Source organism: Equus przewalskii, chromosome 14 (assembly GCF_037783145.1).
Source record: "Equus przewalskii isolate Varuska chromosome 14, EquPr2, whole genome shotgun sequence".
NCBI lineage: Eukaryota > Metazoa > Chordata > Mammalia > Perissodactyla > Equidae > Equus > Equus przewalskii.
This window is the reverse complement of record NC_091844.1, coordinates 59929408-59949758: the sequence shown is the minus strand read 5'-3', so window position 1 is coordinate 59949758 and position 20351 is coordinate 59929408. Positions and strand designations below refer to the sequence as shown.

Here is a 20351-nt window from a genome sequence, read left to right as displayed (position 1 = left end):
TTTAGATTACTTATTTCTATAATGTTTAAATGTCTGTGTTATTTTGGTAAGCAAAAGAAATAACTGACAAGAGGGGCCGGCCCGGTGGCACAGCGGTTAAGTTCGCACATTCTGCTTCTCGGCGGCCTGGGGTTCGGAGGTTCGGATTCTGGGTGCGGACATGGCACCGCTTGGCACGCCATGCTGTGGCAGGCGTCCCACATATAAAGTAGAGGAAGATGGGCACAGATGTTAGCTCAGGGCCAGGCTTCCTCAGCAAAAAGAGGAGGACTGGCAGTAGTTAGCTCTGGGCTAATCTTCCTCAAAAAAATCAAAAAAAAGAAATAACTGACAAGAAAAAGAAAAGGGAAACACGGAAAGTGAGCAAGAGACTAGGTATCAATCAGGTAGAATCTCAGAGACAACGCAGAGAAACAAGATACGAAATTTCCTTTATAATCCCAAATGTAAAAATATAAAACTTCATTAACAATGAAATGTAAGAAAACTATGCATCAAAAATAAGTAAAATGACAGTGAAAAATTCCATTTAAAAATATTAAGTCAATTTTAAAATATCTTAAATAATCCAAATATTAAAAATTAATGAAACAAAAAAGGCACAGCATCAACAAAATTAATGTGTCTAAAACTCTGCTTTTTGGTAGTTCCAGTTTCCTAATTTAAGTCAATATTTGGTTTCAAAGGCTGCAACTATCTAGCTCCATCCAGTTTTAATTTCTATTGCTTCCTAGAACTCTGCTCCAGATAGGCTGTTACGTGAACAGCGAACCACAACAGCAGCAGCAACAACACAACAGTATCACTTACATGTTAGGAAGTGTGCTAAGTGCATTACGCCCATTTATTATTATTCCTGCTTTAGACTAGAGAACTGTAGAGACCTAGATCACAGAGCCAGTAAGCAGCAGAGCTGGGCTTTCATTCTCCAGAATCCTCACTCTTCACCCTTCTGCAATTCAGCCTTTAGGGACTCTCAACAATCGGGAGGAGGTCCATGGATGTGCTTGGGAAGGGTCCCTAATTATACATAAAATTTGTGTATGTGCTTAGACTATTTTATGGAGGAAACGGTCAGTGGTTTTAATTAGAATATCAAGAGTTCTGTATAAAATCCTCCAAAACTTAAGAAGCACTGTGAATATCCTCTAAGAACATTCTCCCTCTAAGAATCAATATTAAACACCAAACATGTTCATGGTCATTATCTTTGTCCCTTTGATCACACCAGTCTCCTCCACTAGAGTAACACTACGCCTCCCCCACTCCCATTCAGCTCTGCCTGTCCTGACATACTTGAGAGCCAAGGTCAGGGTCCAAATCAGGTTTTTCAATCACGAAGTCTCTGCTTACTCCTCCTATCCATATCTGAGTTCCTGCGTAATGCATTACTGATTTTTGCACGCTACTGCTTTATGATACCATGTAACACTTCCTATGTATGTATTCCTATCTCTCTTAATAGCTTTTAAATTTTCTGTATTTCTTTTGTATTCTAGCTCAGAGCCTATGCATAATGCCAAGAAGAGCTGCACAAAATAATATATCTGAACTGAAATAAAATACATTTAGAAACTGGCTGATACCTATTTCAATTTAAATATGTCTGTCTAATGAATGAATTATGTTTCCCAATAAATAACACAATGCCAATAGGGGGAAAGTAACATTTTACTACAGCTTTCTGATTAAGTGTTCACTTGAACCTTTATCAAATTTAGGTTTTATTTTATAAATTTTCTTGGTGCAAAGACCATGTTTTTCAATAAATTTTTAGTATTTCTGAATGCTTAAATTCAATTAAAAGAAATACAGCATTTCTGACTTCACAGATTTTATGAGTATGATGTGAACCACAGCACTTTACAGCCTATTTATATCCCACCATGAAGCAAAATATTAATACTGATAGTTTATGTAATCCGATGAGAGTTCATGGATGCCAAACACTGTTCTACACTTTATCGGTTCTCTTTCATTTAATGGTGACAACCCTTAAAGTAGGTACTATTACAGAGAGATACAACCCTATAAAGTAGGTATTATTACAGAGAAGTAAAGTACTTACGTAACGTCACATAGCAGGTTGGCAGAAGCAGGATTTAAATATAGAGAGACTGACTCTGGAGCCTGGCTCTAGGGATTGTATAGATACACTATAACCAACATAATTTCATAAAGGAATTAACTAATGTTACTGCTTACTAAAGATGAAGCTTAAAATGAGCATTAAAAATACATACAGAATCACAATCACACCCACAAAATGCCTAAGAACCAACGGGGAAAAGAAACCACCACCAAGCTCATTGCTTACTGTGATCTTTCCCTTGCCCGGGAGAAGTGCAAACACTTGCTTGAGGGGTCACAGGCATGAGAGCTTGGCGAATTGCTTTTTCCCAGCTCTGTGCTACATCGAGTCCAACTCCAGAGGCAGCAAGAACAGGATTGTGAGAGCTGTCCCCATTGTTCTCACCAACAAAGTATACCATAGTATCAGTGATGATTTCAAAACAGTGTGGGTTGCTGCCTTGTGAAATGTTTGTGAAATCTTGTGGCGAAGATATGCGGAGAATTTCTGAAAGTGGAATTTCCTGAAGTAAAAAATTAAGCATTGGAAAATATGAATACATCTTTGTTATTTTCAAATTCACTAAATCAAATACATGCATTTCTAATCAATGCCATTAAGATGAACACAAGTATGTGGCACAGGGAACACACAGTCAAGTCTTATGATAGTATCCGCCTTGAATGATGTGCATGTCCAGCAATGCCAGAGGCAGAGCATAGAGTCTAATAACTAAGCCAGTGATTAAAGTCTGAAGCAGGTTATTAGAATGCAAAGAAGGAGAGGATTTAGGAGGGCAACTGCCACTATATCCAACACTTGTCACTTTCCAACTGTCATTAAATCAACTCAACAGCTACTTCTCTACCGGCTGCTGTCTGCAAGATAGAACCCCAAAAGTATGAAGCAGAAATAACAGCAACAAAAGTAGAATGGCAGTATAGGTTGTTTAAGCACTCTATTCTGGTTCCGTCCATTGGGGTAAACTGTAACAGTCATTTATGTTTAGTCCACTTTCTAAGGCAAAAACCTATTTTAAAAAACCCAACTCAAAGCTCAAAGCAAGTCATTAGTTTCTTTTCTCTTTCTTACTCATACAATTGCTACATTTACAATCTTATTTGGTATCAGTCTATGACGTGGTGAGATGTAGAGCAATGCCAAGCAAAGAATGCTATACAAAGGAGACAGAGCCAAAAGAAGCATTTGGGAACTGGGGCCTGAGTTACAATGGAAGGTGAGAGAAACAGCAAATACCACGTTGGCCTCTTCTGGACAGGCAATAATTATGGGACTTTCTTAACGGTCTAATCTAAATCACAGTGCCCAGAAAGAATGCAGCAGCAACCAGACAGGCCGGTTAAAAACAAAGAAACATACAATGAAAAACTACCTTTGGTGGGAGGGCTGTTACAGAGGGTGAAAAGGAGGGGTGGGGGACAGTTGCTTCAACAAAGAACTTAGTACTTCTATAAACCATATCAGGCAGAGTTGTAGTAGGTATATTCCAATATAACAACCAATGGATATTATTTAGATACATTCAGAAAACATACAATATTTTAATATACATGTTTTTTAAAATGTGAAATCTGTACCTTATAATACTTTGATCCAGATTCGTTTTGAAACAATGTTAGACATTTGCTGTCAAGTCTCCAATAATGCCTTTTTCTCTATAAAACAAAGAGCATAAAACTGTAAGTTTCAAAAATAATGACTCCTTTAAAGTATCTGTACTTTCGTTTTCCTATCATTTTTATTCATAAATCTGTACTTTTGAATAAGCTTAAAATTCATGAGGTTCAAAACTCTGAAAATATAAAAAGGATATATAATGAAAAGTAGACTCCCATCATCACTCATCCTACTCCTACTCTTATGCTAGGCAAGCAATGTTATTAGATTTTGGGGAATCATTTTAGAGAATTTAATGCATGCACATGCAAAATACATATGCATCTCACACACACACATCGATATATGATTTACCTTTGGACTAAATTTCTAAAGGTTGGCTCGCTAGGTCAAAAGATATGTGCACAAGTAATTTTGCTTGACTGTGTTAAATTATCCTACACAAGATTTGAGCCAATCTATAGTCTTATCAGCAACACGAGAATGCCTATTCACTCACACCTTTACTAATGCAGTATGTTGTTAAACTTTTTGACCTTTGCTACACTAATAAATAAAAACTGGTATTTCAGTGAAATTTTAAATTATTTTTTATTTATTTTTTTTTGGTGAGGAGATTCACCCTGAGCTAGCATCCAATGCCAATCCTCCTCCTTTTTGGCTTGAAGATGATTAGCCCTGAGCTAACATCTGTGCCCATCTTCCTCCATTCTGTATGTGGGATGCCTCCACAGCATGGCAGATGAGTGGAGTAGTTCCACGTCCAGGATCCAAACTCGCCAACCCAGCCACCAAAGCAGAGTGCACAGAACTTTAACCATTCAGCCATGGGGCCAGCCCCCTAAATTGTACTTTTTATTAAAAACAAGATCAAGCTCGCATGTTTAAGAGTCATTTGTATTTCCTAGTCTGTGAACAGTCTTCACTCTTTTTTTGCCCATTTTTCTATTATGTTGTCATTTTCTTATCAATTTATTGACACTCTTTACACACAATTGAATTAATCCTTGTTTAGAATGAGTTGATCCAGTTTATCATTTGTCTTTGCTTTTGTTTTTTGCCATGTAGAATTTTTTTTCATGTCTTTAAATTATTTTTTAAAATTAAGACTTTACTTTTTTAGAGCAGTTTTAGGTTCACAGCAAAACTGAGGAGAAGGTACAGATTTCCTACATACCCCCTGACCCTGTACATGCATAGCCTATCCCATTATCAATATCCTCCATCAGAGTGGTACATTTGGTACAACTGATGAACCTATATTGACACATCATAATCACAAAAGTCTGCAGTTTACATTACGGTTCACTCTTGTGCTGTACATTCTACATATTTGCACAAATGCACAGTGACATCTTTCCATCATTATGGTATCATATAGAGTATTTTCACTGCCCTAAAAATCCTGTATTCCATCTATTCATCCCTACCTGTCCCCGTCCCCTAACCACTGATCTTTTTACTGTCTCCATAAGTTTTGCATTTTCCAGAATATCATATAGTTGGAATCACACAGCATGTAGTCTTTTCAGATTAGCTTCTTTCACTTAGTAATTTTAAAATGCCTCTATGTTTTTTCATGGCTTGATAGCTCACTGCTTTTTAGCGCAAAGTAATATGTCATTATCTGGACGTGCCATAGTTTATTTATCCATTCGCCTACTGAAGGACATCTTGGTTGCTTCCAAGTTTTGGCAATTATGAATAAAGATGCTACAAACCTCCATATGCAGGTTTGTGTGGATGTAAGTTTTCATCTCCTTTGGGTAAATATCAAGGAGTGTAAGTGCTGGATCATATTACTGTAAGATCAGGTTTAGTTTTTTAAGAAACCACCAAACTGTCTTCCAAAGTGGCTGTACCATTTTGCATTCCTACCAGCAATGAATGAAAATTCCTATTGCTCTACATCCTCATCAGCATTTGATGTTGTCAGCATTCTGAATTTTGGCCATTTTAATAGGTCTGTGGTGGTATCTTATTCTTGTTTTAATTTGCATTTCCCTGATGAAATATAATATGGAGCATCTTTTCAAATGCTTATTTGCCCTCTGTGTATCTTCTTTGGTGAGGTATGTATTAAGATCTTCGGTCCATTTTTTAATTCGGTTGTTTGTTTTCTTACTGTTCAGTTTTAAGAGTTCTTTGTATATAGTGAATAATAGTCTTTTATCAGATGTCTCTTTTGCAAATATTTTCTCACAGTCTGTGGCTTTTCTTCTCATTCTCTTGACACTGTCTTTTGTAGAGCATAAGTTTTTAATTGTAATCAAGTCCAGCTTATCAATTATTTCTTTCATGGATAGTGCATTTGGTGTTATATCCCCAGATCCTTTTTGAATCTATACTGCTCTACCAGTTTGTAAAGACAATACATTAAATATTCTGCCTTTTAAAAATTCTTACAAATGTGACTACAGTTTCAGTGTACTATAATTGTTAGTCTTAGTACATATCTCATTTTGATTTAAAAAATGCACAAAACAAAGAAAGAGAGTTTCACTATCACATTAAAATGTCTGTAATTACTGACCAGGGTGTCTCTGCTGGTGTAATGGACCATCCACCCTTCCTTCACCATCGTACTGCTCTTCCTCTTTGTGTGCTTGATGGACTGTACGACCCTCATTAGCGGAATATTATTGCTTGTTGATGGACTAAAAGATATTTAAAATTTATGATAAATATTGGTAGTTTCAATTTTTAAAAATCATACAAATACTGTAAGCTCTTCAAGCCATTTTTAACACAACTGAGCTAAAATCTTTAAAATATCTTAGGAACACAAACAATGGCTCAAGAAGAAAATAAATTATTCTGGTTATGATGACACAAGTTGATTTATGAAAGATCAGGATAATACTCTAAGTCCACATTATTTGTCATGAATATTTTCTGGAGGGTCACAAAACATAAGCAAGCAACAGAGCAGAAAGCATCCTCCCCAACTGGAAGATCTGGAGGCTGGGAGAGGGTCTCATTTGGAATTGTTGTTGAGAATCTTCCCGCCCTAGGCAGCATGATAAATTAGTAAATTCATATCAAAGCAAAAGGCAAGAACAGTCATGTGCTGCAAAGTGACGTTTCAATCAATAATAGACAGCGTATATGAAAGTGGTCCCATAAGATTAGTGCTGTATAGCCTAGGTGTGTAGTAGGCTATATACCACACTCTATGATGTTCGCACAATGTTGAAGCTGCTTAATAATGCATTTCCCAGAATGCATCCCTGTCATTAAGATGTGTCATTAAGATGTGATGTATGACTGTACACCCATACCCAAATTCACATGCTCAAATGTCAAATTCCATTGTTCGTAGTGTTAGCAAAAAGTACTTCTAGAATAAAATGTTGAAAGAAAAATGATTTACAGATATTAAGAAGATACAAAAAATAATGTAATTATTCAAATCAGATAATATTGAAACATGGGTCAGTAACAGTGCAGCTGGAAAAGAAGAGCAATTTGGGGTGGGAGTTGCAAAAAATACATTGTTTTACAATGAGTTAAATACTTTCCCTTAAATTATGAAGCATTTATGATTAGGAAACTAGCTAAGTTTTGTTATTCTCCAACTAGGGTAAACATTAAGTTTTAATTAATAATGACAATAGTAATAATAGCTGTAATTTAATGATAAGTCAAACTGAATAAATGATGATTTAGCCATGTGAGATTGATAAATGATCCATTTTCTCTAAATGCCTCTTGTGAAAAACAAAACCTGCCAATACATTAACATTTTATTACAAGGTAGTACATACCATAGGACTGTATATACAAAAACTGAATTTCTATAAACACAGAGGGATATTTCAGTTCTATAATCCAATAGCATTTTTACAAAGTACTAATAGATTAATTGTGGTAATATGAAAATTGCCCTAAATTCGTTACCATTATCTTTGTGCAACAACTTCAGTCATATATTCCTACTGGTATTTCTAACACCAAGTAATCTGCCTGTGTAAAGAAAGTGGTTGTTTTAACTGATAGTTCAATTCTGGCACCTTGTGGTGGCTGCTCCACTGCTAGATATTATATCTAAATTACTTTAAATAAAGCATTTTTCTCTTTAAGAAAACAAAGATTCTCATATTTCCCATCTTGAATGGATGGCAAGAGTGATATAATTTATTTCAGGTATAAATACTGTGGTGCATGTAAAAGAGTTAGCCACAATTTAGAGTTTAAATTGAACTTTAGGTTGCACTTAGAGAGATGTGGCTTTTTCTTTCCTAATGGAGCCCCTGGACTAACCCTGCATTTGGAAGTAGCTTGCAATACATACACGTGTGTTACCTGATTGTTTTAACAGCTTCTTCATCTCTTTCCACATCAAGATCAGACGGATCCAGGAAGAACATTTTATCTTCTGGGGGAGATGGTTCTTCTATGTCATCCAAGCCCCGACTACCATCACTGTTCATGTCACTACTGTCAATATCCATTGGTATATCTGTATCTGTTCCCAGACTGGAAGGTTCTGGCAAAGTTTTAAATGAATTTCAGAGTTTTATATTACTGGGATACCAATACATCTAAACTTAGAGACAGTATATTAAATGTGAAAAAAAGTTCTAAAACTCTTAAAACGAAAATACAGGAAAATATCCTTATGATTCAGGATAAAGAAATTTCTTAAGGAAGATAAAAAAATGCAAAAACCATAAGGCATAATTAAGTTTATTACATTAGAATTTTAAGTTTCTATATGGCAAAACATACTAGAAGCAAAGTAAAAGATTAGCCACCACTATTATACTTTGACCGATTTTCCACAAGAAAATTCAATGGGGAAAGAATAGTCTTTTCAACAAATGGTGCTGGACAACTGGATATCTACATCCAAAAAAAGTGAAATTGGACCCCTTCTTAAATCAAATACAAAAATTAACTTAAAGTGGATCACAAACCTAAATGTAAGGGCTAAACCTATAAAACTCTTAGAAGAAAACATAGGAGTAAACCTTTGTGACCTTGGATTAGGCAAACCCTTCTGAGATACACCACCAAAAAAGTAAGTGACAAAAGAAAAAATAAATAATTTGGACTTCATCAAAATTAAATACTTCTGTGCTGCAAACAATAACTCAAGAAAGTGAAAAGACAACCCACAAAATGGGAGAAAGTATTCTGCAAATCATATATCAAATAAAGGACTTGTGTCCAGAATATTTAAAGAACTCTTACAATTCAATAATAAAAAGATAACTCAGTTAAATGGGTGAAGAACCAGAATAGATATTTCTCCAAAGCAGATGTAAAAACGGCTAATAAGTACATGAAAAGATGTGCAATATCAATTAGCCATCAGGGAAATGCAAATCAAAACCACAATGAGGTATCACTTCATACTCACTAGAATGGCAACAATCCAAAGACAGACACTAACAAGTGGTGGCGACGATGTAGAGAAATTAGAATCCTCACACACTGCTGGTGGGAATGTAAAATGGTACAGCTGCTTTGGAAAACAGTTTGGCAGTCTTCAAAATGTTAAACACAAGGTTACTATATGACTCAACAATTCCACTACCAGGTATCTACCAAGTGAAATGAAAACACACATCCACAGAAGCTGTACTCAAGTGTTCAGAGCAGCGTTATTCATAACAGCTCCAAAGTGGATAGAACTCAAATGTCCATTGAGTGATTGGATAAATAAAATGTGATATAGTCAGGTAATGGAATATTATTTGTCAATAATAAAGAATAAAGTATTGATACATGTTACAACATGGATGAACCCTGAAAATATGATGCTATGTGAAAGAAATATTATGCTATGTGAAAGAAACCAGTCACGAAAGACTACATATTATAAGATCCCATTTATATGAAATGTCTAGAATAGAGAAACCCATAGAGATAGAAAGTTGCTTAGTAGTTGCCAGGGGCTAGTGGGCAAGAATGGGTGGGGAGTGACTACTAATGGGTATGGAGTTTCTTTTCAGGGTAATGAAAATGTTCCAACATTAGATTGTAGTGATGGCTGCATAACTTTGAATAAATTAATGGGTGAATTGTAAGGTATGCAAATTACATCTCAGTAAAGCTGCTTAAAAAATGATAAGCCACCAACTGAGAGAAGGTATTTGTATCACAAGTAACTGACAAAGAATTAGTAGGTAGATTTATCTACAACTCCTGCTAATCAGTAACAACAAATAAACAGAAAAATGGACAGACATGTGCATAAGCAATTTACAGGGGCAAAAAACCTAAATAACCAATAAACATGTGAAAGATGCTCATCAAACTCATTAGTATACAGATCCGTGCATATTAAAATAAATAGTACTTCATACCCATTTATCAAAAGGTAGAAAAGCACAATACACGAACTATAAATCTACAAAAGACTTCAATCACAGAGAAACACTGCATTAATTCAGATTAACTGAAACGAGAAAAGCAATCATGCTCTGTCAATGGTGTTAAACAGCAACTACAGAAAATAAAATGTTAAACTGTTAAAGAGTTTAATTTCCATTCCTGTGCTTTTCTTCCTACGGAACTACTTACATTCAATTTTTATCAGTTATGTAAATGTTAAAGAAAAATTATGCTGAGGGGGGCCAGCCCCGTGGCTGAGTGGTTAAGTTCGCGCGCTCCGCTGCGGCAGCCCAGGGTTTGGATCCTGGGCACAGACATGGCACTGCTCATCAGGTCACGCTGAGGCGGCGTCCCACATGCCACAACTAGAAGGATCCACAACTAAGATATACAACCATGTACGGGGGGGTTTGGGGAGATAAAGCAGAAAAAAAAAGATTGGCAACAGTTGTTAGCTCAGGTGCCAATCTTTAAAAAAAAAAGACCCTATTAAAAAAAAAATAATGCTGAAAAGTTTAGTCATTACTCCTTTCTTCCAAAAAAGGTAATGACTTCTATTAATATAATCTTGAAAAGAGAAAAAAAAATGGCAAAAAAGGGAAAATGTTTAATGATTATTTGACGGAGAAAGAGACAGTGAGGCAGTACAATGTGTTCTGACGACTATGGACTACGAAGCCAGACAACACGGGTTCAAATCCCAGCTCTACCACTTACCGGCTCTATTTCTTGGGCAAGTTATTTATTGTCTTTGTTCCTAAGTTTATTCATCTGTAAGTACTTATTTCAAAGGGTTGTTCTTAGGCTTAAATGCCAATAAATGTAAAGAGTTTAGAACGTGCCTACTATACAGTAAGCAGTCAATAAATATTTGAACTATGAAATAGTTCTAGAGACAACAGCAGGGTTTTAATATAACTCCTTTTATGTCTAAAGATGAAAGAGGATAAGCAGCACTACCAGCTGTTTTAGACTACCAGGTGATAGGTGGATAAAGGAAAGATGAGAAGGCATAATTACTAACAAAAGTGTACCATTACTTATTTCTGTATTTTGCTTGATTATTAAATCAGACAAAAAAGTCAAAGAAACAAAGTAAACAAAATAAAGTATGCAAATGTAACCTCATACAAAGATAATACACAAAAGAATTGTGACCTTTTCTGATCTTTTATGGAAATTAAGAAAAAGAATTTTACCTCCATTGAATGTCACCTCTCCAAGGCAGTCTCTTGGTACTTTTGATGCACAGCGCTTATGGCAGTTAAATTTACAATCTAAAATAAAACATTCAGATTATTAATTTATGTAAAAAGTCAGGCAGTAACAGACCTGGTTAAAGACTTTCTTTAAATCACCCACAAATAGAGTATTATTAGTAATGAGGATACCAATGATGATGATGATAAAATAATAAAGTTTTCCTCTACTAAGAACTCAGGTCTTGCACTAAAGTTCTGGTTTCAAATTCTGATGCCACCTCTTAATAGTTGTTTAACCCCTCAGGGCTCAGTTTCTTTATCTGTAAAGAAAACTTAATACTATTTGTATAATATTTTGCCAAAATGTTGCTGGCAGCTCGGTTTCCTTTCCTTACCTCACATTCATCTTTCTCATCCCCCTTAAGAGTTTCTCAGGCTGATTAAATTCCCTTCCAATATATGTCAAGCACTTACTTTCAATTCCTAATTATTAGGACCTGGTGGCATATGCAGAAAAGAGACTGAGATTCCACAACCATTTATTAGAAATTAGTAAGGGCTTTCCCATACAACCTTGTGAGGAAGGACTGAGCTTCTCATGCACAAGGTCTCCCACTTGCACATAATGGTTCTCTGCAGCTTACGAGAACCTCAGAGTTGATAGTAAAGCTGATCAGTGTCAGTTACAAGCTGTTCACTACTACTAAGTAACTCAGTGGTTCTCGAACTGTGGTTTCCAGACCAGCAGCATCAGCATCATTTGAGAACCAGTTGGAAATGCAAATTCTTGAGTCCCACCCCAGACCTACTACATCAGCAGCTCTGAGAGGGGGGCTGTGAAATGTGTGTTTTAGTAACTTCTTTAGGTGACAGTAAAATTGAGACCCACTGCCATAACTACTGTCTAACAGCAGTCTGAAATACATCTACTGGCAATAACTGGGTAAAAATCATTTCAAGTCCTGATTCAGAATGATTTTGTAACCCTTGTGATTCAAGAAAATTCTGGGTATTATGCCAATAGAATAGGGAAACGGTCCTTATAAGAAAAAGCCCCATGACATTAATAATTTGGTGCATGATAAAACTTACATTATATTAACACTGTTTTTTTAAATGATAGGCCCTAGAAAAATTCATATATGATATTACTATCTTGCATATATCTTAAAAAACTGATTTGGTTTTTTATCTCATGAGGTTTGCGAACTGTGAAAATAACAAGGTTTCCATTTTCCCTTTGAAAATGTAGAGCCAAATTTGTGGCCCACCTGCAGCAGGTATGTAGATTCTAATGGCAGGCATTTTTATTTCGTTTTATTCCTACCCACGTTTTTATTAATTTGTTTATGGCTTCTTATATTTTATATTTGCTTTCAAGCTGCGTTGAGCTTTTAATATAACAAAGTAGAAAATAAACAGATGAATGAATGGATGAATAGCTCTTTTTGGAATTGTATGTTTTCTCAAATGATCCAGCATAACTGTTTCACCTTAACTAATTATTTTTTTCTTTCTTCCTTAGCTTGACAAAAGAATGAGAATCATGGCTACTTTACTTTTTAAGTATGTTAATTCATATGACAAAAATACAGGACTCACTGAAGTAAATTATGACTTTTTGACTGATAACTAAAATAGCTTAGCTATAAAGAAATATAACCTGCTACTCTCTGAACCAATATAAGCACAAAACATTATTCTTTTAGAGTTCTAAGAAGTTAAACTAATAACCCAGTGGCAGAGTTAAGTGGTTTTATTTCAAAATTCATTAATCTACATATTTATTTTAGTTCCTCTACAAAATATTGTATGCATATGGTTTTGGAACGTTCCGTTCTGTTCAGCAGAGGAGCATTATTTACTATCTTTACTAAGATTACATGTTGGCTAGAATTTGTACATCTGTTATTAATGTTCTTTCCCCAAACATTCCTTACTGGCTTCTTGCCAATACATTTTAGTGTTGATATTTTAAAGTATTAATTTATATATTAACTCATATTCAAAAGTAAGCTGTTGAAATAAAATTTCGACATTTAATTATGCTTGTCTGATGGTTATTCAATACCTGACAACAACCTGTCTTCTATTTGATGTTCTCCCATGTTGCCATATATTGCAAAGGAAAGCTTTTTCTTCTAACATATTCAAGTTAAATTTATACACAATTATTTGACTCTGTATTGTAAACAGCATTTATTGTTGCAAAGACCTCAACTCTAATGTTTTATTTAGATAAAACTGGATAACTCAACTCCATAAATACTTCTACTATATAAAAAAGTATGGTACCAAGAACTGTTAAAAAAATTACATGAAAAATAAGTACATAAGATTACCGACAGACTACTTATACCTTATCCTGGCTCAATGACTAATAACATTTAAACTCTTTATTTTGGTTTTTACTCTGTTGTATAGCATTGTGATGTAGAGAAGATGAGAAGATAAGAGACAAAACGATAAAAGCATAATAACATTATATGACTGTAAGAAAAAAAATATTTCATCACTCTATTAAAAACCTGGTTCATTAAGAGATGTTTTTGGAACACCATGATAGTGTTCTGAGTTAGTATCCAAATATGAGTGGTCCCCATTATAATTCCAGTGGCTTCTACTATAGACTACCTATTTCAGTGTGATTATTCTCCAGAATGACAGTTACTGTACAGCTCTCTTAGCTACATAATTAAAAATAAAAACATCAAAACTATCATAATATGTTTACGTGTGTGTGAATGAATATTTAATAGAAAGAGAAAAGCATTATTTTCTATTTTGATAGTATCTGGCCCTGGAATCAGAAATAGTTGAGCTCAAATATCAGCTTACCTGCCTACTAACTATTCCATATTGGCAAGTGTTAGGCAGCCATACCTCACAGATCTAAATTCTAAGTTTTCACATGTTTATATTCTAATTTTTCTGTAGCATAGTTCCTAGTACCTAGTACACATATTGCAGACAGTAGCAGAAGTTGTTAATAAATACCCATGTATATTTTCTTTCTTTTTTAAATGAACACCTAAGAGATCAATTTCTTTGCTTAACACTTCCAAAACATAAATATTTTAAACTTATATTTGCTAACAAAGACAGAAATGAATTTTACATAAGAAAACACCCTACTGGAATCCTACCTTTACACTGCATTCCTTGGCGAAAGAGGCCTTTCAGTAACCGCTTGCAGTACTGACATATTGTGGGACGAGTGTAAGAGTGAACAGCAAACGTGTGTGGAACTTTTACTCTGCACATTACCATCTTTTCCATCCAGATTGGGCGACCACTCCAAGAAGGAATTCTCTTACTTGGTTCTTGGTGAACATGTGACTAAAACAGAAGTAATTTCCATAAGTAGAAGTCAATATTAAAAACAAAGTATTAAAAGCAAGGCTTGACCACAAAAGTCACTTACTTCAAACACTAAAGCCAAAAATTTAAAAATGTGGATCTCAGCAGTTTCCTCTGGAAGATTAACTTACCAACTCTTGAATGAGAAAAGTGCAGAATTTTTTGCTATTATTTATGCTTTAAAAAGGCAGAAGATAGTTTCATCCTCACATACGTATTCACTGATTAACTATTATTCGCCAGGCACATAAGGCATTTTACAAATAAAAAACAGAAGCCTTAAAAGGAATTCATAACAGATGTCCAAATCCCTTCAAAAACTTTACCAAGGAATTAATCACAGGAAAAGTAAATAAATCAGAAAGTGTTATTGCTGCTCAGGTTGAATTACTGAACACAATGTCTGAATATATTTCGAAACAAGTCTCATTAGTTTTTCAAATTTATTTTAATACTAAAATATGTATGTAAAAATTTAAATCTAATTAATGATGATAATATAAAATAATGGCAGATAGAAAACTAACTAAAACAACTTCAGCCCCAGTAATTATGCTTTAAGAAGTTCCCTGATATTTTAAGTAATTGCTACTTATTTGGGCTTTTCCCCACAAGTGAACAAAAAGAAAAATTAAAGATAGCCTTAATTAAAAAATTTTGCGTAACCTGATGGATGAGTGGATTTTTCTTTTCTTTTCTTTTGATGAGGAAGATTGGCCCTGAACCAACATCTGTTGCCAATCTTCCTCTTTTTGCTTGAGGAAGAATGTCCCTGAGCCAACATCTGTACCAATCCTCCTCTATTTTGTATGTGGGACGCAGCCAGAGCTTGGTTTGATGAGTGGTGCGCAGGTCTGCGCCCAGGATACGGATATGTGAATGCCAGGCCGCCGAAGTGAGGCATGCAAACGCAACGACTACTCCACCAGGCCAGCCCCTGGATTTTTCTAACTATGGCCCTTTCCATATATATGAGGGAAATAAACATATCAAATTATAAGCCAGTTCAATGTGGCCCATCCCATTCATTTAACATTCACTGATTATTATAGGCCAGACTTATACTACGTATTGAAGATACAAAAATTAATAAAGTATAGTCCATGTTCTCCAGCACAAAATTCAAATACATAACTACCATCTAGATGTATTACAGATCTTGTTGTAGCTGCTTGCATCTTCACTGCCAGAACTGAGGTCCTGAGACCTTTCACGTGCCTTCTATAATTAGTAATGTCTGTAACTCAGAGAAGCTGTCATTCTACATTGACATGTTCAACCAATAGAAGCAAAAGAAGCCAGAAGAAACCAGGAGACAGAGAACTGTAACGGAGTTGTGAGGGGAGGAGGGGAAAAAAAGACTTTTTTTGAAGAAAGTAGAAAGAAGGAAAAGAAGAAAAAAGAGAAGAACAGACGAATGGAGGAGAGCACTATAAAAAGAACAGTTTTTCACTAATGTCTAGCCTGAAATTTTCTAAAACAAATTATGAAGCAGTCATTTAAGAAAAGTACAAAAAGAATGTTAAAACCCAAACCAAACTTGCATGCTTCAGCTATGCAAGGTGTCCTAGTCTGGCGCACCCTTCCTCCATGCTGCCATGTACAGGGCACCTTCAGCAAAAGGAACAACACAGTGCTTCTGCAAAGCTAATAAAGAAGCCAGTGGGAACTAGAAACAGATGTTTTAGGCCTTTGTTCATCCCTGGCTCCCTATTTTAGTGGTGACTCAACGCACTGCTTCTCCTGCTTCTACTTCTACCACTTTTGGTTTGTCTCAAGTTCAACACATACAAAATGGACTAAGACTGATTTAGTCAGTCATCGTCAAATACATAGGATATCCCTGTAAGGAAGAACTTTCCTAACAGATCTCTCCATATGTCAATGGCCAGTCAGTGACTGCCTTTTGTGAGGTCCTGATGAGACTGGGGTATTAGGAACATGGTACAGAGCATGTGTGCAAGGAAATACTCAGGACTGTGGTTGTAGGAGCCACCTAATTTTTTATGTCCAGTACAAGTAGTTATTTATGTTATTATTCCTATTTTTGAATATGAAACAGCAAGCTCAAAGGGATTAATATTACCAAGAGCTAGTATTAAATCAAGACTTAGACCTAGGTCTTCTACACGGCAGTCCAGAGATTCTTAACCTTTTTCCCATCTCAACACACCTGGGCAGACGCTTCCATCTCACCAGTGACAGTGGTTTGCCACTACATGGAGTGAGGAAGGCAAGAAAGGTGCAGCAGACTCAATCAGAATTTGGAGGAAGGAGGCTGTTGGTAGAATTACCTAGAGCATTTGGTTAAAATGGGACCACTGAGATTAGAGTAACTAGAACTGAGTCAAAGTGCTTCTCTTACCTTGCTTTAATGACCCCTATTTACAAATTACTGCTTAGCTTAAGTTCTTATTTCTTTCTTATTAACCCGTAACCAAAACTTTTCTAAAAGTAATCTGATTATTTCTACAGCATGGTTAAACTAACATTTGTTGAAGTAATTGCTCACAAAAACTTTGTAACAACATTGCCAACTCTCAATTATATATAATAATAAAGGCATTTAAAGGGGGCAATTCCCTAATTATACATACATATCTGACTTTGGAATATCATTCGGTGAAAGAAATAGCTCCACTTTTTCTAAATGTAAACTTAGACCCAACAATTTCTTTCTACCTTGATTCTGTCCTGTCTTGGCCCCTCCGGAAATGTACTGCAAGGATCATTTTTCTCTCTCATCTCCAAATAGCCATCATTCAATTCTGGTTTCACTAATCTCAGTGGTCCCATTTAAAACAAAATTCAATGAGCAGTCTATTTTCTTCTGCCCCTCCATCTCTTTACTTGATTCCCTTTATTGACTTCATACACTGTAACAGAAACTGCCTTCTTACTGTCACCTGTAAATGACGACAATCTCAGAGTCAGATTCAAAGGTTTCTATTCCCAACTGGCCTTTTTTCCAGCTTATCTCAGTTATCATTGAAGTTTAATATCTTGACTCCTTAGAAACTTTGCTTCCTCATTCCTTATCTATGAAATCAGGATAATATCTATACCTTCCAGGACTGAGGTGAGGATTCCATGGGAAAAGGCAAGTAAAGCCCCCAGCATGAAGCCTGGTACATGAGAACCTAAGAGGTTCTTACTGTGCAGCCACTTGAAGTTAGTTGTCCTCTAACCTTGGCTCAGATTAGAGGTTGCTCTCATCTCCTAATTGCTATCTCCTCCATGCTTTTAGAGTGTCCTCTTTTCCCACTCTTCTTTCCCTCTGATTTTCTTCCATGAGCTCACCTCTTACTGTACTTCCTTCCTTTCTGAAACTGCATGCTTGGACTGACAAAAGTAACCTTCTTGAGAGACATTCCACTCCACAATTTCTACTTGTTCTAAAACACTGCACAGTCTAACCAATTCAAACATGTCACTCTACGTCTTATACTTCCCTAAGGAACTTTCATCTTCAGGATTAAATATAAACTTAGGAATTAAAACATAACGCCTCAGTCATCTGCTCTGTCCTGCTACTTCCTAATCTAGTATTACTCAGTTGGGGATAGCTGGCATACGAACATCATTTGTGCAGCTCCTACAGCAATATATCTCTATCCTATAGTCTCCATGCCCAGCTAAGTTCCCTGTGCAGTTCAGTGTATAAAATGCACTAATTTTTCTATTACCAGTCTTTCCTCAAACTCTTGTATATGTTTCTAATAACTCTTAGCACTCAATTCCTTATACCATAGCACTCTTCTCCTACTTCAAAAATCTCACACTAGGGCTAAGCAATATGGAAATACGGGATTTCTGTGAAAGAATTTCAGAAGTTTTTACTCTGCTGCATCAGATTAGCAAAATCTTGTGACTAGAGTGTCAAGACAACAGCCCAAAGGCTTGATTTTGCCATTAATTTACAGAAGACCAGAGAGGTTACAGAAACAATTAACTGGCAAAACGACTTCCATCCACAGACTGCAATCTTAAATACTATTACATGAACAAGGGAGTTATTTCTTCCTTGATCTATTACCTTTACCCTTGAAGGGTACAATATATTAGGAAAAGTCAATGATCTAAAAATAATCAGATCTGGATTTCATTCTAATATCGCTTACTGATTTTCTTTGTGACTTGAGTCAAGTCACTAGAGCATTCTGAGTCTCAACTGTCTCACTGTATACAGATCTACTGATAGATCTCACCAGGTATTGTGCTGGGCAGGGTGGGGCACACAAAGACAAGAGCACTCTCTTCACTAAACAGATCATAAACTCCTGGAGGACAACCTAGCAGACAAACACTGTGATATTAGGTAGGATGCTATACACACCACTAGGGAGGACTGAAAAGCACTATGGCATTCAAAAGATAAAATAACTTCCAGGTAAGGGGAAAAATCAGGAAAGGTAGTTGTTAAGCGAGATCTGGAAAAGGCATGTAGGGAGAACACCAACAAGAACAAAGATTGGGGAACGAGGGTGTGTTCAAGGAATGTTGAATAGTAGATTGTCAGAAACATAGAATATACAAAGGTTTCCATCTGGGGAGTGATATAATCAGAGTTAATTAAGCTGTAGTGGAATAAGATAATCTGGCTGTAGTGTATAAAATGTGGTACGGAGACCAGGAGTTGGGATACTGGTTAGGAGGCTAATGCAGTGGGGAAGTGATGATGTGACCTCATGGTATACAAAATGCAATTCATTACTATTGGTAAGCCCTGTTCCCACTAATACATTCTAACTTACTTAAGCGTAGGAGTGTTACCATTCTTTAGTATATAACTTATGTTCTAGGATGATATCATATATCCTGTAGAAACACAGGGAATACGAAGTAAAATGCCCTTCTATTACCTTAGAACACATACCTCTTCATTGGGAAGGGGTACATATTCAGTCTGTAGGGGTCTTGGAACTGAAAGGCCAGGTCCTGGCAGAGATACATTTGACAGACGTCTCTTTCTTACTCCACTACAGTTATTGGGAATCTTGAAGGCACATCGTTTATGATAATTTAATCCACAGCCTAAATATATTTTAAAACATAAAACAATAAGTAGATTTAAAAAAACTTTACTATATAAGTGTGTTACATAAAAAACAGGAGCTTCTTTTATTTAATCTATTTTCTCTAGCAGCAACTGATACCCTAATTGAGAACCCAGATGACAGGCTAAGTGCAAACTAACAAATTCAAGAAAAAGAGGAAATATATAGAAAGGTTTAAAGTTAGCTAGAGTGGTGGTTCTTGAAGTGTGGTCCCAAAGGCATCATCAGAGAATTTGTTAGAAATGTAAAGTATCGGGCTTCACCCTAGACCTACTGAATCAGAAACTCTGGGGATGAAGGCAAGCAAAGTATGTTTTAACAGGTCCTCAAGGTAATTCTGATACATGGTAAAGTGTGAAAAACACTGGCTTTGAGGCACTTCAGCAAACTGTGGACTATGTACCAAATCCCTCCCATGATGTGAAAACTATATGGAATTCAAATTTTAGTGTTCATAAATAATTTTATTGGAAGACAGCATGCTCACTTGTTTACATCTTTTCTACGGCTACTTTCACACCACAACAGCAGAGTTTAGTTGGGACAGAGACTATAATATGACCAGCAAAACTTAAAAAAATTTACTCTCTGGCCCTTTAAGGAAAAAATTTATTAACCCTCCACCTTAAAGGATGGTTTCTTCATCAGAAACATGCACCTGCATTCTACCCCCAGTAATTC

At 35.8% G+C, this 20351-nt stretch overlaps 1 protein-coding gene across 3 annotated transcripts in view; it reads right to left on the bottom strand.

Moving 5' to 3' along the window:
• Positions 1 to 20351, bottom strand: part of PRKD3 (protein kinase D3) — an 82538-nt gene that overhangs the window by 22560 nt on the left and 39627 nt on the right. For 2 of the 3 annotated variants that reach the window (XM_070574055.1, XM_008516166.2), the window contains exons 5-11: positions 19490 to 19647; positions 14400 to 14592; positions 11251 to 11328; positions 8015 to 8198; positions 6243 to 6366; positions 3670 to 3747; positions 2318 to 2594 (exon numbers count right to left, since the gene is read on the bottom strand). In XM_070574055.1, coding sequence (XP_070430156.1) covers positions 2318 to 2594; positions 3670 to 3747; positions 6243 to 6366; positions 8015 to 8198; positions 11251 to 11328; positions 14400 to 14592; positions 19490 to 19647 — 1092 coding nt within the window. The remainder of the gene's footprint in view (positions 1 to 2317; positions 2595 to 3669; positions 3748 to 6242; positions 6367 to 8014; positions 8199 to 11250; positions 11329 to 14399; positions 14593 to 19489; positions 19648 to 20351) is intronic. The other variant, XM_070574056.1, reaches the window with a different exon arrangement.